Genomic DNA, 22489 nt, shown 5'->3' with positions numbered 1-22489 from the left:
TGGGAGATGATGAAGCTTGCACAAGATAGAGTAGCATGGAGAGCTGCATCAAACCAGTCTCAGGGCTGAAGACCACAACAACAACAAATGATTTGCCACTGTGTAACATATGTGGAAAGTATTGTTCTCTGTGCCCCTCCATGCAGATTTTTAATTATAAGTTCAATAAAAATAAGATACTGAATTGCTGTTATTAATGTACAGGCATCTAAACCAATACTGCTTGAAAAAAATTACTTAGGTTCAGTATTATAACCATCATACTCATACAGTATTATGCCAATGGCTGCTACATATTGGCAAGATCTGCTACATTTCACAAAAAGAAAACTGTAGTCATTCACGCAATACACACACACCCACAGCGAGAGATGTTGTGGTGTAATTACATTACAGGCCCGTGATTATTGAGGGTGATGAGTGAGGACATCTTCTCAAAGTGAACGATACTTATTTGTTTCTCTCATTTCTCAGTTTTGTGACCACAGTAGGTCAACACGGCAGTTACATATTTACAGCTTCATCAAGATGGTAGAGTCTGCCACACTGCTGTCAAAATCATCACTCTTACATGAAAGATTGCAGACTGTTTCATTTCACTTCTTGGTGACCAAAACTGGCCAGTTTGACCCTGCAGCTTATCAACATTTTTTTAAATCAAAAGTTTATTTTTCATTTTTGGAAAAGCATGGTTTAGCACACAGCTGTGTTACAATTAATTAAACAACTAGTTTTGGTTAGAAATGGATTCCTAGATATAATGTGACATCATTACTCAGATGCATGACAGATCAGAACTGCTAACCAGCATTGTACCAAAAACCAACAGGTGAAATCCACCTATAACACCGGTGTGCATGTGGCACACAGTAGGTAATTCTACACATTCTAGGTACAAAATATGCGCATTAATATTGATGTTATGAATACAACAAAAAATATGTGTTTTGCTTGCAGCTATTGTCTTTTGATCTTTAGCATCAGTCCTTATTCATTATTCTTCAGGCATCTGAAACTATGTATGTTTTTATATTTCACCCTTCCTGTATTTTGAGACGTCAGTTTTACTAATTCTTGTGATTTTGTTTGATGTCTGAACTGAATTTTATTATGATACTGGGTGTTTTAAAGAATGGTTTATACAAAATAACTTTAGGTAAATTTCAGAAAGGGTCCTTTGATAAGATGGAAAAGCCTGTACATTTTCCGTTTTTATCTTGGCCAACTGCTTTGCCCCTGATTAATTCAGTGAAAATGGGACATTTATGTGTAACTTCCCTTTTGTTTATTCTCTTTCAGTTTCATTTTTGTAAATATTTCAGTCACCCTTATGCAATAAATTTTGGCGAATTTGCTTGTATTTGTAGGAACACAATGTTCGTGTAATGCTGGTGTTCATGGTAGGTGTTTACTGCCTTGGGGACATCTAGTGTTTGTGATTTTAACTATGATGTAAGGCATATTTTTATGTCTAATATTTTGTGTCCTGCTGTGGGAGGCATCCTAAGGGACTGTATGAACAAACAGTTAGGTAGGTTCTCTAACATTTACTTGACCAAAAAGTGAATACTTGAGGCACTTTGCTGCTACAGATAGTTCAAAGAGCTGAAATTTTGTTTATAGCCTTTCAATTCTTGTGTTCGCAATGGAATACTCAAAGTTTGCTGTGCGAGAGCAAAGTGGGTGCTGGAGCTTATTCACCACTTGATTTAGATCTGTTGATTTTATTTAATTCTAAAGCCAACACCTTGTCCAATTTAAGTCCTAATTATTTTCTTTTAAAGGCAATCTCTTCTTTATGAATTTTCCCAGTGGATAATGCAATTTGCTGATTCATATGCATTTGCCAGACAAAAGTTGCTCACAAGTTCTTTGAGTTGGGTGTTAATATTGGTTTAGTTGGTTTTGGTAGCATATTGAAGGAATAAATGTTGTTGAACCTAATCCACTGTTCCTGCAGCCTCTGCAGGTGTCTCCTGCAGCAGGAGACAAAGCATTAGACAGAAAATATGCCGTAGACCACAACTAAAGTCCCAAGAACCAGTGACACCAAAGAAATAACAATGATGTCCATAGTGAAGTAAAGCATATCAAGGAAAATGTTTAGCTGTTATGCATGAACTTTCTAACCTCACTGTTATGTTATTGTAATTTGTCATCGAGTGTGAGCTTTAGTTTTGTTTGACTTGTTACACATAAAAAACAACTTCTTTAATGTCCATGGTATTTGCAAAATCTTTCATGCTATAATATTTCCAGTCATTTTAGTGTGAGTGTAATAAGGAGACTCTTCTACTGAAATTACTGTTTCACATCACCTAAACTTTCTTTTGGTTACTTTATTAAAATATGACAAAATTTCAGAATACAAAACATTTGTCTGTTACTAAACATCATTTACACATTTTTACCATGAAGGAAAATGTGCAGCAGTGCATCTTAAAACAGAACTACACCTTATTCATGTATTCTGTTGTACATGCTGTGAGATCCATTTCTGTCAAACTCTTCTGATGCAGTAAAAGTTGATGGACTCAAACAGATTCTCCTTAATTACTCATTACAGTAATTATTAGTAACTCTAATGCAACAACTTATGGACAATAATCTTCACTGTTTATTCAACAACTCACACTCATTGCTTGTTACAAGCAAGCTTTTAACATGAACATACAAAAGAGCCTTAATGCTGTTGACATTCTTGTCCTTCAGACATATGTCTCATCAGTATTTCTGGGAGCAATGTACGGTGTAGACGTCTGTTTGCTTCAATTGTGGGTGACGTCAGGTGCAGCTTGACTAAACTCAGTGCTGCACAAAAGCCCAAAAGGAATATCTCAAACAGGCAAACAACAAAAAGGAATATCTCAAACAGGCAAACAACAATGACATCAACAGCACAAGAAAAAATAATCTGAAGAAACTATGATCCCAACTAGGCATAACTTTAATCCTCAAGCTCCTCTTCTCACTAACTCAAAACTCGTCACACTTTTTCATTTATCTGTTGCTACAGTACGTGATTTTCCCACCAGACCACTACCTCCATCAGAATTATTACTTATAAAATCCTCGTAAATCTTGTACCCTCACAAATGTGTTGTTATCCTATGTGTAAAGAACAAAGAATTATTTAACTGTAGCGCTTTTTATAAAAATATCAAAATGCCACTATTAATAATATTGAAGTTCATATGTTATTTAAGATGTACAGTTAGTTTTTAAGATATAAAGCTTAATCTAGTATTAAGTTGTGTGCTTCATATGAGATAACTGAAACTGTTGCATTAAGTCCTGAATCATTGTGTTAAAAGAGGACAGAGGGATTTGATTTACCTCCAATGTATAATGTATCTCAAGCTCCATGATCTAGTGCTTAGTGTTGCCACCTAGTAAGGCCTAGGTTCTGTGTTCTATTCAAGATGACCACCATTGATAAGTGAAGAATAAGAGTGTATCTTAAAACATGTAAAACAACAGAATAAATCTAGTGTTGAGTTGAGTTTTCATGGTTTGTTTTCTGTGCACTTTATGCCAGTGCAGAATATGACAGATAATTGCATTTTGTCATCATATCACAAGCGAACATAAGATAAATGTGATTTCTTGTGATGAATAACTGCATAATTTGTGTCCTGAGCACAGTTATGTATCTCTGATGGCACTGAGTGGATACAAAGAGCCTTAATGCTGTTGGGGCACAGGTAGAGGTGGCTTGTGTAAGTGTAAATTAAATGCAGTGAAATTACGGAAATGAAAAGTTGAAATGGACTTACCATTTATTTATAATGAAAAATTTGTGGCCCCCTGCAACATCAATACACAGCTGTGCACAACTAAGCATATTTGATACACTTGATGTCAAGTTTGGGTATTGTTGGGTGTAACTTCACGTTTGATGTTGTCTTTCATTTTCTATATTGTGTGTGGATTTGTTTCATAGACCTTGCTCTTCAAGTATCCCCACAGGAAGAAATCACATTGTTAGATCTGGTGAATGTGGTGGCCATAAATGTTTGCTGACAGTTTGTTCCCCAGTGAAGACATTGTGGACTTGTTCCATGGTTACATTAGATGCAGGCGTGTTGCTGGAAGAAGCAGTATTGTCTTTCATATTCAATAAGCTGAGCACAAAAGTATCGAAAATTTCCATACATGCAATCGTGTTGAGGATAGACTCAGAAAATGTCGGTCCAAATGATGCACATTACTGTTACATCATACCAAACACTGATTTTTTGATCATGGAGTGATTGCTGACACACAGTGGTAGGATTCTCCATTGCCTAGTACCTCGGGTTCTGTGAATTCGAGACTGGAAAGATGAAACCATTCTTTGTCACTCATGATGTAATGGAAAAGTCTAACAGATATCATTGATGATATTAAAACATGATACACAGTAATCTACATGTTTCTGACTGTCCTCCTGCAACTGCTAAAGAACTGTCACACGATATGGCTTCAAATTAAGACTTTTCCATATCTGTTGGAAACTACTCCTAATTACATGCACCTGTTGGGACAGTTTATGTGTAGACTTCTTTGGGCTCTATAGGTGCTCCAATTTTTATACAGGCTCTGTATTGCTTGCTTTGCTGGTAGTCCCCCTATCTGGGTATTTGACCTCGAAAATTTTGTCAGTTTCCTTAATTGAATTTGTTTTCCCACTTGGTTCCACAGTTTCAATTCTCTATTCTATTGAGAGTGTCACTTTGCAGACCACAAAGAGAAATGTCTAACTTCATTGCTGAAATAAACTGAAATGCTGACAGAAGAATGTTAATAATCAATTATTACATTAAACTGTCCACTGTTGTAACTATTTACTCTATATCAGAAATCAAATATTGCATTCAAATTCAAAGGGGAGGTGGGCTACTTTTAATTGCACTGCCCTGTAATGCAGAATGCTTGATTAACTTCATAACTATAATTCTCTTCAAAGTCAAGTATATCAGTGTGCATATTTTATGTTCTTAGATGTTGATTAACATGAATAACGTTTATGTTGTGAATTCTTCATTCTAGGACTGAAGATGAAATTGGAGAAGACAACTTGAAAAATGTTGAGGTTCCACCAGACCTGAGTGAAAAGTTTCAGAAGATGGATGAAGATTTTATTAAAGATTGATTTCATTTGATGAAATGTCTTGGACTTTGCTTCAGTCCTCTGAGGTGATTGGGTTGCATGTGCACTGTAGTGCACTCTGCAGTGAGATGTGCTGTAACAACACCACTAATTATTCATCATGAAAGAACAGTTTTAAACAAATTTTATTTTGTATTGAGTTGTGAAATTGTGATACAATAAAATTTATTTACATGTTTTAATAAAGTCTTTATTTTTTGAAACTTATTGTACTCTTTTTGTCACCATTTCTGCTATTTATTGAAATATCAGGTATTTGGTAGAGGGTGTTATAGACATTGCTGGAGGTATAGTGCTTGCAATGTGTTGATTTTATAGGCTTCATTTGTTGATAACCATAGAGAAGTGATTTTCTGTATATTTATCTGAGTTTATGATTTATGTTTCGTACAGATTAATGAAGAGACTCCCACGATGAAAAATAAGCAGCAAAGAGCTTAGCACTGTGCTTTCTGAGAAGATGGATGTCACCTTATTTTGTTAACGTCTATTGCACACAGTCATACTCATCTTATGTTAGGCTTTTAATAGTGTTAGGTGTTGGAAATGGGCTATGAATAAGAGATGATTTTAGAAAGAGAGAGAGAGAGATAGAGAGATAGAGAAAGAGGGGAGGGGGGGGGGGGGATGCACAGGTATTGTGATATGAATATCCTTTTCCAAAGATCATCATTTGTGGAAGATTAGAATTTTTGGTACCTCTGCTTATCGTCAGCAATAAAAAGGACATGAAAAATTAGTGTGAATTTTTCAGCAAAAACACTTTCTTTTAAACAACAGGTCTCTGATAGTGCCAACTATTTATATATTTTTCATCATGAAATCAGATCACTGCTCTAGAATTTTCAAATGTGGATATTTACCAAAATTTCATTTAATTCTGTCAAAATAACTATCACCTGAAACATATCAAGGTGGAATAGTTCCACTGGCTTTAAATATGTGTCACGCACAAAGCCACAGTCAGTCTGTGGTGAGTATTGAGTCAGTACAGTTAGTACAATCACAGTCAATTAGTTTCTTCACTCAGTCAGGACATAAATGTTCAATACATGAACTTTTGAGTCAGTCAGTTGACAGCTAACAGTCAATGAGTACAATTACCATGTCACAATGAGTACAGTCAGTATACACAGACAAGCATTAACTACGAACAGCCCCCTGTTAAATTTTGTTAGGGTCCTCAGAGCCTATATGGGTAGATATCCTGTATTGTGAGATTTGTACACTTCAGTACAATTAACTAAGCTGATCAAAGCATTCAAGAACAATAAAATGGAATGAAGTGAAAATTAAACTCAACTGTATCATCATGTATGATTAATAATATTGTGAGAAGAATACAGGGTGTTACAAAAAGGTACGGCCAAACTTTCAGGAAACATTCCTCACACACAAATAAAGAAAAGATGTTATTTAGACATGTGTCCGGAAATGCTTAATTTCCATATTAGAGCTCATTTTAGTTTCTTCCACCTACGCTCAATGGAGCACGTTATCATAATTTCATACGGGTTACTTTACCTGTGCTGCTAGAACATGTGCCTTTACAAGTACGACACAACATGTGGTTCATGCATGATGGAGCTCCTGCACATTTCAGTCGAAGTGTTAGTACGCTTCTCAACAACAGATTCGGTGACCGATGGATCGGTAGAGGCGGAACAATTCCATGGCCTCCACGCTGTCCTGAACTCGGCCCTCTTGACTTTCATTTACGGGGGCATTTGAAAGCTCTTGTCTACGCAACCCTGGTACCAAATGTAGAGACTCTTCGTGCTCATATTGTGGATGGCTGTGATACAATAGGCCATTCTCCAGGGCTGCATCATCGCATCAGGGATTCCATGCGACGGAGGCTGGATGCATGTATCCTCGGTAACGGAGCACATTTTGAACATTTCCTGTAACAAAGTGTTTGAAGTCATGCTGGTACGTTCTGTTGCTGTGTGTTTCCATTCCATGATTAATGTGATTTGAAGAGATGTAATAAAATGAGCTCTAACATGGAAAGTAAGCATTTCCGGACACATGTCCACGTAACATATTTTCTTTCTTTGTGTGTGAGGAATGTTTCCTGAAAGTTTGGCCGTACCTTTTTGTAACACCCTTTATATTGCTACTTGCTGCTAGGATGACACAGTGAATTGCAGACAGGCACAACAAAAAGACTGTTACATGTTCGACACACACACACACACACACACACACACACACACACGAACGATCGCCATCTCCAGCTATTCTGGCTGGAGCGGCTTGTATGAATATATGTGTGCTTTCCATTCTGAAGAAGGCTTTGTGTGAAAGTTCAAATGTGTAACAGCCTTTTCGTTGTGCATGTATGTAACTCAACATATCATCATTACGAGTAGCAGTCTAGCCTTTTAATAGTACTGTTGATATTCCAACCTGGACTTTCCATTTTTTGTCTTTTAATAAACACATGGCAATCGTGAAGAAAATCTACAGTATATATGGGGCACCAAAACAGGTTAGTAATTTCCCATATTATTGAATTTATAATTTTGTAGCATGGATTTTCACATTCAGTCTTTCACAAACTCGAACTTACAATTTGTCAATTTACATCACTGTGGCTTAGACAGAGCAAAACTGTCAGTTTCCATATTGGCTATGGAATATCTGTCATTACGCCTTTTTGAATTTTAAAAATCAGAAATCTGACGAAATGCAAGTACTCGACTGCAGCAAGCACGCTCTGAAGCATTCTCTCTCTCTCTCTCTCTCTCTCTCTCTCTCTCTCTCTCTCTCTCTCTCTCTTTCTCTCTTTCTCTCTCCCCCCCCCCTCCCCCCCCATATAGAGGGTGATGTCAGTATGTGCCTAAATTTATTTGTGGTCCACTTTTTCATCTTTTGGTCGCATTTTTTGCTTTGCTTAGCATCTAAAGTATTGACTGTTTACTTTAGGTAATAAAATTTGATTTAGTATAGATAGAAATATTATCATTTTGTCTTGATGCCAAGATCTGCAAAATTTGGTCTTGACCTTATTAAGTCCATGAACCAAATAAAAATGTGGTTCAACGACTTTCCTAAATAAAATTGTGATATAAGTTTTGTTTTGAATAAAATATTTATTAACTTCAAGCCTTGTAAATAAACTGAATATAAGAGTGTAGCCAGTTGCAGCAAGACTTTCTACTGTTAATGCTACTACTCAAATTTTGTAGTCTTAGAGATCTGTTGTAAATGAATGAAAATTGCTTGTCAAATATGTGAGATAGTAGTTTATAAACATCTGATTTTGCTTCTGAAAGAAGAGGCACCCCAGATTTTTGTTTGCCTGAAGAGACAAAGTAGAGGCATAGGTCCATGGAAAGAATTGGTACTCTATTTCAAAAATGGGACTGCTCTGCAACAGAACTAAGAATATTACTTTTTGTTTCACAGTGAAAAAGAATATGGGCACTAAGTAAATTGGAGGATGAGTCTGTGTGCACTCATTGTGGTATTGCCTGTATCAGTCCTGATGAATTCTGCTGTAATATTCAGTGGTTAGTAAAATGAAATATACTATGCAGCGTCATATTTATGTGCTTATGCATTACTTAATGCTTCCTCTGTGTGATGATTGATTGTTTTTATTTGTTCTACATTTGTGTTTTGTCATGAATTTCCAAATATTATTGAAAAGGCAAAAGCCCAATGAAGTACTTTCTAATAGGCACTTGTCAAATACTTGTCTCACAAGTTATAAAAATTACATGCACATTGAAACCCATAATAATAAATCAAGCGATTTTGGACAAGGCTCCAGTGTGTCATTAAGATTGATCACCTTGTACATTGACAAAATGGTTCGAGTTTGGAAAGCAGAGGCACCTGCTGTCAGCTAAGTCAGCAGAAGACAGTGAATACCCTCTTATTCACAGGTGTACAAGCAGTTTTAGCAATCTTAGAAGATGACCTCCGAAAGTCAGTTTATTTGCCAACCGAAATTTCTGAAAGATAATTGCAAGATCTCACCATCAAAAAACTGAGATGATGGCATTTCAGTTGAAAGATTCCTTTAACCGAAAATCAGCGCCTTTAGTGTAATATTATAACAAGTCATACACTTGAAATGATTTGAGTACACAGTATATCCACGACAAGCTCAGGCTGATGGGGGTAGCTGCTGGGAGCAGCGGGAGGTGTGTCTTGCCTCTGCATTAGGGCTGAGCAGTGAGGGGTTGGCAGTGTCAGCTGCTTCCCACAATGCCGGCACCATTAATCTTAGAAAATGTACAGTTGTATACTGATCATCCAGAACATTATGTCCACTAGTCTAATAGCCGAGATGTCTACCCTTGGCCCAGATATTAGTGGTGACGCATCATGGATTGAAAGCAATGAGGCCTTGGTAGATCACTGGATGGAGTTCGCAGCACATCTGCACACACAAGTCACCTAATTCCTGTAAAATCTAGGGAGGGGCAGTAAGCTCTGGCGCCATGTTCAATCACATCCCAGATGTGTTCGGCCGTGTTCAGATCTGGCGAGCTACGGTGGCCACCACATCTATTAGAGCTTGGTGCTGTGTTCCTGGAAACACTCCCTTACACTCCTGGTCTTGTGACGTGGCACACTATCCCGGTGAAATATGCCACTGCCTTCAGGAAACCTGATCGTTATGAAGGGGAGTGCATGTCCTGCGACCAGAGTATGATACTTCTTGGCCATCATGGTGCCTTGCACGGGCTACACTGAATGCGGAGGTGAATGTTCCCCAGAGGATAATGGAGCCACCTCCAGCTTGTCTTGGCATTACAGGTTTCAAGGAGCTGTTCCCTTGGAAGATGATAGATTCACACCCTCCCACTGGCATGATAAAAAAGGTGTTGGGATTCATCAGAACATGCAACTCTCTGCCTCTGTGCTAACATCCAGTGCCAATGGTCATTTGCCCATCTCAGTCATAGGTGCTGATGTGGTGTTAACATTGGGATGAACATGGGTTGTTGGCTGCAGAGGCCAATCATTAAGAGTGTTTGATACAGTGTGTGTTCAGACACACTTGTACTCTGCCCAGCATTAAAGTCTGATGTTAGTTTCACTACAGTTCTCCACCTGTCCTGTTTTACCACCCCATCCAGCTTACGATGTCTGACATCTGTAATGAGGAGTGGCCATTAACCCCACAATGTGTGGACGTGGTTTTGCCTTTGTTTCACCAAGTATTGAAGACACTCACCACAATGTATTCGCAATAGTAGTTGCTTAGTCATGTCGACTGAAAAATCACCTGTGCATGCCTAGCCGTAAGATTCTACAGAACAACAGCAGGCTCAGCTAGTATAGAAGTTAGACATGGGAGGTAACGTGCAGAGATGAATCTCAGATGCAAGTAGCAGAAATTGGAACTCTAATTGCAGATAAGGGCGATTGTAGAATACATTATGTATGTAATGAGAATACTGTAAAAGAATTAAATAGCTATTCTGTAAGTGTTAAAATTAATGAATATAGAAGTTTGAAACATGGTGAGAATGAACAATAATCATGTCAAAATCAGCTCTATGTTGCACCTTTACAGGAAGGCACAGAGTGAGATACCCCAGAAAGAGGTAGACTGTTAAACTGGAATTGGCCAGATGAATTAGTCTGTGAAGAAGAAGAAGAAGAAAAAGAAGCGGCTCAGGGTCTATAGTTAAAAAAAATCCTTTGTTTGAAAATTTCGATAATTACAGCAACTGATTAGTGTGGGAGGAGGACCTGTTGGCTTTTTCAAGGTGCTTTTCTCCTAACATAGTTAGTTACATGTTCTGTAGATCACTTGTACAGTTCTTTTAGCGAAGTGATGTGAAACAAATCAATTTACAGGATATGTGTACGTGATTGGTGTGAACATCAATGATTACTTTATTACGCTAGTCCAACTCATTTAACCACACATAAAAATAAGATTTTTTCCCCTCTGGCTACCAGTTTTTAAGTACAAATTTGTTAGTGGGATTGCTGCATATTGAACTCTTTCCTGACCCACCAACTTCTTTAGTAATGGTAATAAAGGTCATTTTCCCTCTAATGTTGTAGGTACGGACTGTTCTTTTCAAATTGTGATGGATTATTTGTGAAGAATTTCATTAGCGAATATATGTGTTTTGAGGGTGCAAGTAGAATACCTAGCTCCTTGAAGAGGTACCTACATGACATCTGTGAGTGAACACCACATATTATTCTCACTTTTGTGGCCTATATCAATCCTTTCATGCTAAGTGATGAGGTATCCCAGAAAATTATCCCATTAGACATTATTGTGTAGAAATATGCAAAATGTTTCAGGAGGTTGATTCATTTGTTTCTGAGATTAGCAATGATGCAAAGGGTGAATACTACTGCTGAACTTAAGTAGTATGAGGAGCTCAGTAATATGCTTCTTCCAGTTCAGGTTTTCATCAATATGTTAGGGCCTACAGCTAAAAATTTAGAGCATTCTACCCCATTTAGTGACTACTGTTCTTGTACTACATCAAGCATCTGTGTAAGTATTTGTTTTCACAGAATGGATTGGTAGTCCAAGGCTCATATTGTTAAGCAAACAACAAGTTGTAATAATACTTAGAAAGTGTATTTTTTGTGCAAATATACATTTTCTAAATGGAACAATGCCCATTGACATAAAGAAACTAAAAGTAGGGTAAATTAGAATTTCAGTATTGTTTGTTGCAGGATTCTAGTGCAATTCGTTTGTGAGATATCATACATTGATAAGTTGTTACACAAACACTTACAGAATACCAGTGGTAGCACACACTAGAGAACAATGCAACTGCATTCACTAGGTACATGAATTTTGACATAACAAGAAAACTGCCACTCACAGATTGTGTTCAAAATGACCACTGGCGTTGGCAATACAAGCTTCTGGCCTGATGTGGAACAGCTGCTGTGCACATGCTAGCATTTCAGCTGAGATGTCTGAGCAGGCTGCAGTAATATGTTGTTGCATATCGTTGAGTGTAGTTGGTATGTCCTTGTAGATTACGTTTTTCAGTCTTCAGGCATCAAATACAGGGAATGGGCCTACCAGGGTACAGGTCCTCTATGTCCAATCGTATGGCATGGAAACAATTCATGAAGACATGTAGTACTTCGTGCACTATGGGTTGGACTGCCATCATGTGCTACCACCGACTCATTCCAGTCTGTAGAGGAATATCATCTAGCATCTGTGGAAGACAGTCTGTTAGGAGGCTGCAATACTTGTGCACGTTCAGTGTTCTATGTATGAAAAAGGGACCTATGAGTTGATGATTCGCTATCCAATACCAAACGTTTACACCCCATGGACTCTGACATTCCACATGATGAAGGCAATGGATTTGTCAATGGAATATCCTCTCGCATTGCCCATGTACAGAAGTTAACATGATTCTCATTTCCATGCAACTCTTGATAGAGAGAGATGGGACAGGGATGGAACCTATATTGATGGAGAATATGTAGGACACTTGCCTGACTTACGCCACTTTCTTGCGTAACTGCGCGAGAGCCAACATGCAAATCAACTGCGACGACAGCAAGAACATTAATTTTTTTCCTCTTCTGTCGTCGCTTTGTTTTCTTCTGTTACATTGTCTATGTGTTGCACCACCACTTTCACGTGAGATGGTTGACGTTTATAGGAATATCTTGCCAGATACATTGTACAAGAAGAATGAACTGCATTTTTCCGACACTCTCCATACACCATGAGCATGTCGGCTTTTCCTGCATTGATAAATCCCATCGTCCACTAACGACCTTTTAATTGAACTATCACCCACTAACTGATTAACAAGTCGCAGTGCACACAAAGAACACACAAGCACACTGTAAGCAAACACAACATCGTACCTAGCACTATGCAGGTTGAATGGTACTAACACGTGTTGGTGCGGAAACTTTTCAAAATACGATATCTCATGAACGACTCATACTAGAATCCTGTAATAGAAACCACTGACATTCTCATTTACCCAACTTGGACTGTCACAAATTAACTGACTAGCAAATGACAATGCACTTATAGAATACACATACACAGTGTAAGTAAACATAACAACATTGTACCTAGCGCCTATTCAGGCTGAACGGCACAGACAACTGTCGCTATGCAAACTTTGCACAATATGATATCTCGTAAACGACTTGCACTACAATCCTGCAACGAACACCATTGGCATTGTAATTTACCCTACTTTCAGTCTGTTCCATTAAAAAAGTGTATGCTTGCACAAAAAAATCACTTCCTAAGTATTTTACAATCTGTTGATTGGCTAACAATACAGTCCCCTGGCCATCAATGCATGCTGTGAAAACTGCGCGTCAAATAGCACTTTTTATTTCCGCAATATTGCAGTTTTAGGTTATTCACCCTGTATAATAATACGAAGTTTCGTTTTCTACAGTTCACAGCAATGCAGAAAGCAATAAAACCCGTGTGGCATGCAGTACCCACATTATTTGACGTACCAAATAAGCCAGTCCAACTCTGTGTGAAGAGGAAAGTGCCACAAAGGTGCAAAAGTCTGACAAAAACAATAAATCCTTCCTGCGGCCCAGTAGCGGCCAGTTCTCCAACTCTCCCTATATCAGTGCCGGAAACGTCAGAATCTTCAACACAAATTTACTTTTGACATTATGTGGTTAAATTAAGTGAAATTATTAGTGTCTTTCAAAAGTCAGCCCAGGTATGTCTTCCAATTTGTAACATGCTGAGCCATAATGGCATATTGGGTTTCTGTTTAGTTGTGCGCAACTTATAAGTCGCGCCTGCTCGGCGAGTGCAGACAGAATTCGTGCCACAGGCCAGCTGGTGGTTGAGTAGTGCCTGGGAGACATTGGTCAGCACCTCGCTTCCAATAGGGGCAGCGTGGCTCAATGTAGGTTTCCTGCGGGTCGGTCGTGATGTCAGCTCCCGGTAGCTCTTAAAGCTTTAAAATTGCATTGTACTCATTTGAGCAAGTGCAGCGCGAATCTTACTGAGCACAGGAAAGCGTGAGGCATCAAATGAAAGAGAATTTGATTACGAATCCCGTGATATAAAGATATTATCTGAACATGATATACACACATCAAAAAAGTTTTGCATCAGCTCAGTTCCGAGAGTTCCGGAACCTGTACAGAAAATTGGAATAGAGATCAACATAAACATCATTTCCATCCTTTTTATTGCTCATGAAAACCACACATTGCATGTTGTACCACCATACAGTGAGACCTTCAGCGGTGGTGGTCCAGATTGCTGTACACACAGGTACCTCTAATAGCCAGTAGCATGCCCTCTTACATTGATGCATGCCTGTATTCATCGTGGCATACTATCAACAAGTTCATCAAGGTACTGTTGGTCCAGATTGTCCCACTCCTCAACGGCGATTCAGCGAGATCCCTCAGAGTGGTTGGTGGGTGATGTTGTCAACAATCAGCCCTTTTCAATCTATCCCAGGCATGTTTGATAGGGTTCATGTCTGGAGAACTTGCTGGCCACTCTAGTCGACAATGTCGTTATCCTGAAGAAAGTCATTCACAAAATGTGCACAATGGGGGCGCAAATTGTCGTCCATGAAGATGAATGCTTCGCCAACGTGCTGCCGACTGGTTGCACTGTCAGTCGGAGGATGTCATTCACATATCGTTCGGCCGTCATGGCACTTTCCATGAACACCAGCGGCTTATGTCGGCCCTGCATAATGCCACCCCAAAACAGCAGGGAACCTCCATCCTGCTGCACTCCACTGGACAGTGTTTCTAAGGAGGCGTTCAGCCTGACCAGGTTGCCTCCAAACACATCTCTGACGATTGTCTGGTTGAAGGCATACATGACACTCAGTGGTGAAGAGAACGTGGTGCCACTCCTGAGTGGTCCATTCGGCATGTTGTTGGGCCCACCAGTACCCCACTGCATGGTGTCGTGGTTGCAAAGATGGACTTCACCATGGACGTCGGGAGTGAAGTTGCTTGCACATCATGCAGCCTGTTGTGCACAGTTGAGTTGCAACATGATGTCCTGTGGCTGCATGAAAAGCATTATTCAAAATGGGTTCCTCCGAGCTATAATCCATAAGTAGCGATCATCCACTCCAGTAATAGCCCTTAGGCAGCCCGAGTGAGGCATGTCATCGACAGCTCCTGTCTCTCTGTATCTCCTCCATGTCTGAACAACATAACTTTGGTTCACTCCGAGACACCTGGACACTTCCCTTGTTGAGAGTCCTTCCTGGCACAAAGTAACAATGCGGATGCAATCAAACTGCAGTATTGACCGTCTAGGTATGGTTTAACTACAGACAACACAAACCGTGTACCTCTTCCTCGTGGAATGACCGGAACTGATCAGCTGTCAGATCTCCTCTGTCTAATAGGCGCTGTTCATGTATGGTTGTTTACATCTTTGGGCGGGTTTAGTGTCATCTCTGAACAGTCAAAAGGACTGTGCCTGTGATACAATATCCACAGTCAACGTCTATCTTTTTTGATGCCTGTATAAGAGGAGATAAAGAGACAGATACACTGACGAAAAAACAAATTGCAGCACCAAAAAATAATTAAAGTAGATTAATAAAATTGCGGGAATTCGTTCGTCTAGGTAACTTATTTATGTGATTAAATCACAGGTTAATGTAAGTGAGAGATAAGCTATTGTAAATGTGAATTCTGAAACATTGATAACCGGTGTAACTGTCCGATTGTTGAATGCAAACGAGCATGCGTTGTGTTGTACAAGTGCCGGATGTCAGTTTGTGGGATGGAGTGCCTGTTGCACTCGGTAGGTCTATACAGGGACAGTTAATTCTGTTTGTGGATGACACCGGAGTTGTCATCCGATGATGTCCTATACGTGCTCGATTCGAGACAGATCTGGTGATGGAACAGGCAAGGCAATATGTCGATACTCCGTAAAGCATGCTGGGTTACAACAACGGTATGTGGGCGAGCGTTGTAATGTTGGAAGACACCCCTAGAATGCTGTTCATGAATGGCAGCACAACAGGTCGAATAACCATATTGATGTATAATTTTGCAGTCAGGGTGTGTGAGAGAACCGCTGAGGATAGCTCCTGCTGCCATGTGAAAATGCACACCAGATCATAGCACTCCTAGTGTGTCTAGTATGCAGACAGGTTAACTGCAGGCCTGAAACTGGTCTCCTTCTAACCAACACACATCCATCACTGGCACCGAGGCAGAACCAGCTTTCATAAGAAAACACAACAGACCTCCATCCAGTCCTCCAGTGAGCTCTCGCGTGACACCACTGAAGTCGCAAATGGCGGCAGTTTGGAGTCTGTGTGACTCACCGTATGGAATGCCCCCTACAAGAAGTCTGGCTTGGAGCTGTCCTTGAAGTAACGAATTTGTAACAGTTCGTTGTGTCGCTGTGGTACCAACTGCTGCTCTAATAGCTGCTGCAGAAGCAGTACACACTGGACTCACATTCAGGAAGAAGAGAGTTCAAACCCACCTATGGCCATCCTGATTTAGGTTTTCTGTGATTTCCCTAAATCGCTTCAGGTAAATGTGGGGATGGTTCCTTTGAAAGGGCGCGGCCGACTTTCTTCCCAATTCTTCCGTAATCTGATGGGACCGATGAAGTCGTCGTTTGGTCCGTACCCCGAAATCAACCAACCAACCAACCAAACAGAAGCAGTTCGATGGGACAGAGCCATACGCCGAATGTGATGGTCTACGCTCTCGGTTGTGCCATGTGGCTATTGTTAGCCTGCTCTTTTTGCGACCGTACATTCTCGTGACACTGTGGTCAGCAATCATGTCCAGTGGCTACATTCCTACCAAATCATTCTGCAGTATTGCAAAAGAAACATCCAGCTTCTCGTAGCCCCATTACTCGACCTCGTCCAAACTCGTAATGTCGTCCTTGGTTGCTGTGTGGTCCTTTAGTGGATACGGGAGCGAGGCACACATGCCATTCATGAACAGAGAACCGAGATATTAATTTATTGTACATCTAATATGAAATACTAAAACGAATACATCACTTTGTTGCTGTAGTGACAGCGACAGCTGCTAACTGTAGATATGATTGTAGAAATATACACAGATACAAAAGATTTATAAATCGATCACTCTTCAATACATTGTCTATTCAGATGATGTCAAGACATGGCCACTACGAAAGTCTGTAAATGTTATTCAGCTGACAAGAACTCAAAATGGGTTGAGTGGATGAGTGGTCGAACTTAGGTACACTCGCCGCTGGAGCTCTGGGGAGGTTATTCTTGTATCTCATTGGCAATAGTGTAATCGTTTGTGGCAGCGCCCTCGTGCAGCGGTGGCGACTCTATGAAACGGGGTGGAGCGACTGGCGGCGCGCAATTTGAAAATGTGGCAGACCGAATAGTGGCAGACACCGAAAAACTCAGTGAGGTGTTGATATTGGCGTCTTTATAGTCCTACAGGCATTATTCACTAACGCCTACTCACCATGTCCAATTCCAAAGATAATAGACGCACACAACCATTACAGCATGTATTTAAAGCAAACCTGATTGCATCCTCATAGTGGCGCCACTAGCGCTACTCTTTGTGACTGGCGCGAAATTTAAACAGGCTTTATCTCTCAGCTGCAGGAACATGGCAACCGACTTTCGTTTGTGTCGCAAAGTTCCTTCTTGGTGCTGAGATGTTTTTTCCGTCTGTGTAGATTTTAATGTAACGGAATAATTTACAACTTTTAAGATATTCATCCCACCAAAGAGATCGAGCACTCAATTTGTAGGTCTTGATAACATGCATTGTTGGAGCTACTTACAGGATCATTAAATTTAATAATTAAGCTGTGAAGGACATTTTAATTGGAAAATTTAATAAAATCAGTGTATCTTATGAATGAAGATAGATATTCTGTCAGCATGGAAGCACATGTTGGTAGCAAGTACTGTTCACCACACAGACCATTTAGATGTTAAGATTCATTGTTTTTATTATCCTTTTCGTTGTTTTATATTAAATTTACATAGTTTGCCTATGATTTAAATTTTAGCAAAGATTCATGAACTCAGATGACAGCAGTGGAAAGAGGAGACAAAGTACCATGAAATCGATGTATCATTCATATTTGTACTATGAGTAGTAAAGGTACTACGAGAAAAAACAGTTCACATTATTGCAACCACAAGTTGTAAATATTCAAGCTTTGATTTGATGGCAAATTATGGAACTAAGGAATTTTTATTATATATGTTCAAGGTGTGAAATTTTAGCAGGCAGATAATGGCACAAACAACACTTTGATCAAATTTATGTATAAGAAGTTGTACAAAAGGCTGGTGATCACATGAAGCCCTTATGTGACGTCAACTGGCCCGATTTTCGCGGGTGGGGCTGCCGACAGTAGGTGGCCAACCGTTTGCTGGAGGGGGTGTTTAGGTTCCTCAGGGTCTTTTGGCAGCAGTGGGGCAGATGGTCAGTCTTCAGTTGGTGATTCGGTACGATCAGAGTTCGAGTGAGTCGCATGAGTGGTGGTCCAGCTGCAATCATTAGGTGTTTGACATATTTCACGTTCTGTGGGACATTAGAATATTCTGACTCTGTACGGATTCTGATTATTCTGCACAATGTGTCACAGGCAGAGTCGTGGGAACTTCAACTAAATTTCTTAACTGATCACTGTTTAGGACACTGAATCGTTGTGTTGATTGGTCAATTTATTGGTGTTGGTATTTCTGTGAATTTATAGCTGTGAAAATCTCCAGTTTTCCAGATAATTTATTAAATTTATGGTGTTATGTTATCCACTACTGAGGGCTCGAGCCATTCTGTTAATTCAACGTAATAACTTTTTCTGATCACCAGTCAACACTTCGGTGAATGATTAATTGGACAATAAAGTACACTCTCAAACTTAAATCATCTGTAATTGGTTACGTAATTTATGGCAGCACCTACTTTCAGCCTAGCCGATACTGGAGTTGTAACTAGTTGTCAGTAATTATTTAACAGATTTATTTAAGTTTAAAGCATAGCAATTTAGGGACAAGAAGTCTGCGGCTAGACTAAACACACACACACACACACACACACACACACACACACACACACACACTCACACACACACACCACAGAGAGAGAGAGAGAGAGAGAGAGAGAGAGAGAGAGAGAGAGAGAGAGGAGGGAGGGAGGGAGAGAGACACGTTTCACTGTTATAAATGTAATGTTAATAGAATATTGCGCCACAATTTCAAACGATTAAGGTTATTCACTAAGTTTGTACTATGTATTTGTCCATCTCTCTTCAGTCTGAGATTTAAGTGTTCTCCTTCAGCCTTTCACTTTTCTAAAACAAACCACTGCATATTTCTGTATTCTGCATTGTGTTTTTACTTCATATGGACCTAGCATTCATGGTCATATGTGGGTTTAATGAAAGCCGTCTTCTTACACAAGTTATTTAATGTCCCCTGAACTAAACTCCGTCCGAACAGGCCTTGGAAGGCCCAACGGTACCGACTGGCCGCCGTGTCATCCTCACCCTACAGACGTCACCGGATGCGGATATGGAGGGGTATGTGCTCAGCACACCGCTCTCCCGGCCGTAGGCCAGTTTACGAGACCTACCTGTGCTTTTTTTCTCAATTTCTGTTAGTTATTCATCGCTGTGCAGGCTTGTCCACAATCGAGAGCAAGCTTGCGTCTTCGTTTGCAAGGCAGAGTGAAATTGCTTAGTACCGGCAGTTAGTGAACCGGAGTAGCCAGATGAGGTACGAGGCACAAGTGAACGTGCACTAGACGGGAATTGTTGAACCACACAGCTGTAAAGAACTCGGCTCAGCTGCTAAATAATCCAAGACCAACGGTATCCACTGAACCAACACCAATGGTGTCGTTCTCCATGTTTATGTCGTTCAAATGGTTCAAATGACACTGAGTACTATGGGACTTAACTGCTGAGGTCATCAGTCCCCTAGAACTACTTAAACCTAACTAACCTAAGGAAATCACACACATCCATGCCCGAGGCAGGATTCGAACCTGCGACCGCAGCGGTCGCGCTGTTCCAGACTGTAGTGCCTAGAACCAACCGCTCGGCCACTTCGGCCGGCGTTTACGTCGTCCCTTCACGATAAAAATACAAACAAATTAAATACAGTTGGGGCCAGAGATATGAATTACACTAAAATGCACAATGAAAATACCCAAAATTGAATGAGGGTTGGTAAAGAGTAATCAAAAAGAAGTACATCTGCTTCCATTAAACCCGACAATCGTGAATATGTTTAACTACAGGTCATGGCTGAATGTACAAAACTTAGTAGAGACAAAGACGTCCGCATTTCTGAGAGTCAACTGAATATCACTTGCTGGCGTAGCGTGAGCGCGCGTTTTTACCTTCGGCGGCGGCGGCAGTGGCGGCTGTCGGCGCGAGCTGTGAACCTCATACATTTCCTACGTCTTCGGTGAAGCAAAGACTCTTAGTTGTTCCATAACTAAGCTAATTGGCACAGTACACGCTATATGGCTGGAATAGTGCGTACGTCGTTGTCCTCAAATCGCTCGCAAATGTTAACTGTCAGTGCTCAGTGCGATTCTCTGTACTAGGAGACTTTGCAGTTTAGCTCCTTACGAGTTAAGACGTACCTGTGCCTGTCCGGGGGAAACCACCTTGAAGAAGCACTGTCCGTGTGGGTGGGGAGGCTTGTGTCTTTGCGTGAAGCTGATAGCTATGATGGCTGTCGGAACCTACGGTTGGATAGGTCTTGGCTGATGGACCAGACTAAGTGTGTACCACAATGACCTGTCATTTCACATCCGGGAGACCTCACTGAGTAATTAGACTTGCACCTTGTGGGTTTTCCGTGGTGTGGACCGATTAGATCCCCAACACTCGTGGGGCCAAAATGGACCAGCAATACTGAAGGGTAAGTTGAGTCCTCAGACACCCAAACATCAGGGCTGGAACCGATGGAAAACATCCCCTCTGCTGAATAGGTGGACAGATCTGTTCAAGAAGTGGGAATGGTTGCTAAGAAATTGGACCAGATTAAGATCAAAGGCTTATCTGGGGCTCAGAGGAGAAAACTTCTTAGAGAACAAAAGCTAAAGGAAGGAAAATAGTGGCTTCCTAAATAAAAGTGGAGGGAGCTAAAAGGGATTGAGCTCCAGACTTCCAAGAAAAGACTGTCCCAGGGTGAAGGGGGTGTAAAAACATCTTCATCATCGAGGTCAGGCAGTAAGAGAACAAGGGAAGAATCTAAGACTCCTACTTCTCAGAATAAACGTATCCAGAAAAAGCCCAGGCAAGAAATAGAGAAACAGACCTAAAGTACTGCAGTCTCGGTTTTTAGGATGGCGCTTATCCAGCAATGCTGTCCACATGTCAAGATCACCTTGCAGCGGGAGGAACTCGTACAAATGGCTCTCTTTGAGAACAATGGTATGGGGGGATGGGGGGGGGGGGGGGGGGGGGCGAGGGACGCTGGTCCAAAACCAAAATTCAGGAGAGTCTATCTGGATCACGGTGCTCTTATCTTTGTCTGTGAGGGGGTGGTTACAGTGGACTGGCTCAAGGAGAGGGTGCTCCTAGTATCACCGTGGGAGGACGCAAAGCTGCTGGTGAAAACAGCAGCTGAGCTCTTCAAGTGCGCAAAGTTATTAATATGGGTGCCAAAACTCCTTAAGGACACCTCTCCAGAGACTCTGATAGAGAAAATAGGGTCTCAAAACCCGAAAGTCTCGTCAGAGGATTAAAAGTAATCAACCTGAAGGTTGCACCAAACGGCGAAAGCCTTGTGGTGCGAGTCGGAGAGAAGTCCCTGAAGGCAATGCTGGAACAGGACCTGGGTTCTTACAGTTTGCAGTCAGGGTAATCAAAGACATCAGAAGCGACAATTGAGGCAAGATGGAGACTGAATGTGCTCCACAAAAACTTGCAACACAGTGCGGGGGCCACTGCTGCTCTGAGTCGTCTTCTGGGAAGACAAGAAGTGGATGTGGCCCTGATTCAGGAACCCTGTCTATATAAAGGGGGTGTTTCAGGCCTCTGCAGCACTAGAGGGAAGCTGGTTTATGCTAGAAATATAAGAAACTTCAGAACGTGCATTTATGTAAAACATGGAATCCCCTTCATGCCCATGGAGGACTTTTGCTCTAGGGACTTAGTGACCATCAGGATGTAGCATCATGAGGAAGGTATCACGAGGGACTTTCTAATGGCCTCGGCATACCTTCCTTAAGAGGACTGTGCTCCTCCTTCTCAGGAGGTGAGGAGACTGACAGAAGCCTGTGCACAACAGGGCGACCAACTATTGGTTGGAGGTGATGCTAATGTCTACAACTTAGTGAGGGGCAGCAGTGACACCAACATTAGAGGTGAGAACCTTCTAGAATTTC

The 22489-nt window shown here is 40.7% G+C and overlaps 1 protein-coding gene across 2 annotated transcripts in view; it reads left to right on the top strand.

The window, feature by feature from the left end:
• The window catches only part of LOC124711429 (protein HGH1 homolog), an 81042-nt gene extending 75683 nt beyond the window's left edge, over positions 1–5359 (top strand). For both annotated transcript variants that reach the window (XM_047241498.1, XM_047241497.1), the window contains one exon: positions 5032–5359. In XM_047241498.1, coding sequence (XP_047097454.1) covers positions 5032–5134 — 103 coding nt within the window. In that variant the 3' untranslated portion in view covers positions 5135–5359. The remainder of the gene's footprint in view (positions 1–5031) is intronic.
• The last annotated feature ends 17130 nt before the right edge of the window (positions 5360–22489 follow it).

The sequence above is a fragment of the Schistocerca piceifrons genome, chromosome 8 (assembly GCF_021461385.2).
Source record: "Schistocerca piceifrons isolate TAMUIC-IGC-003096 chromosome 8, iqSchPice1.1, whole genome shotgun sequence".
Lineage (NCBI taxonomy): Eukaryota > Metazoa > Arthropoda > Insecta > Orthoptera > Acrididae > Schistocerca > Schistocerca piceifrons.
Note: the sequence above shows the minus strand (reverse complement) of the source record. Positions and strands in the feature narration are given on the sequence as shown.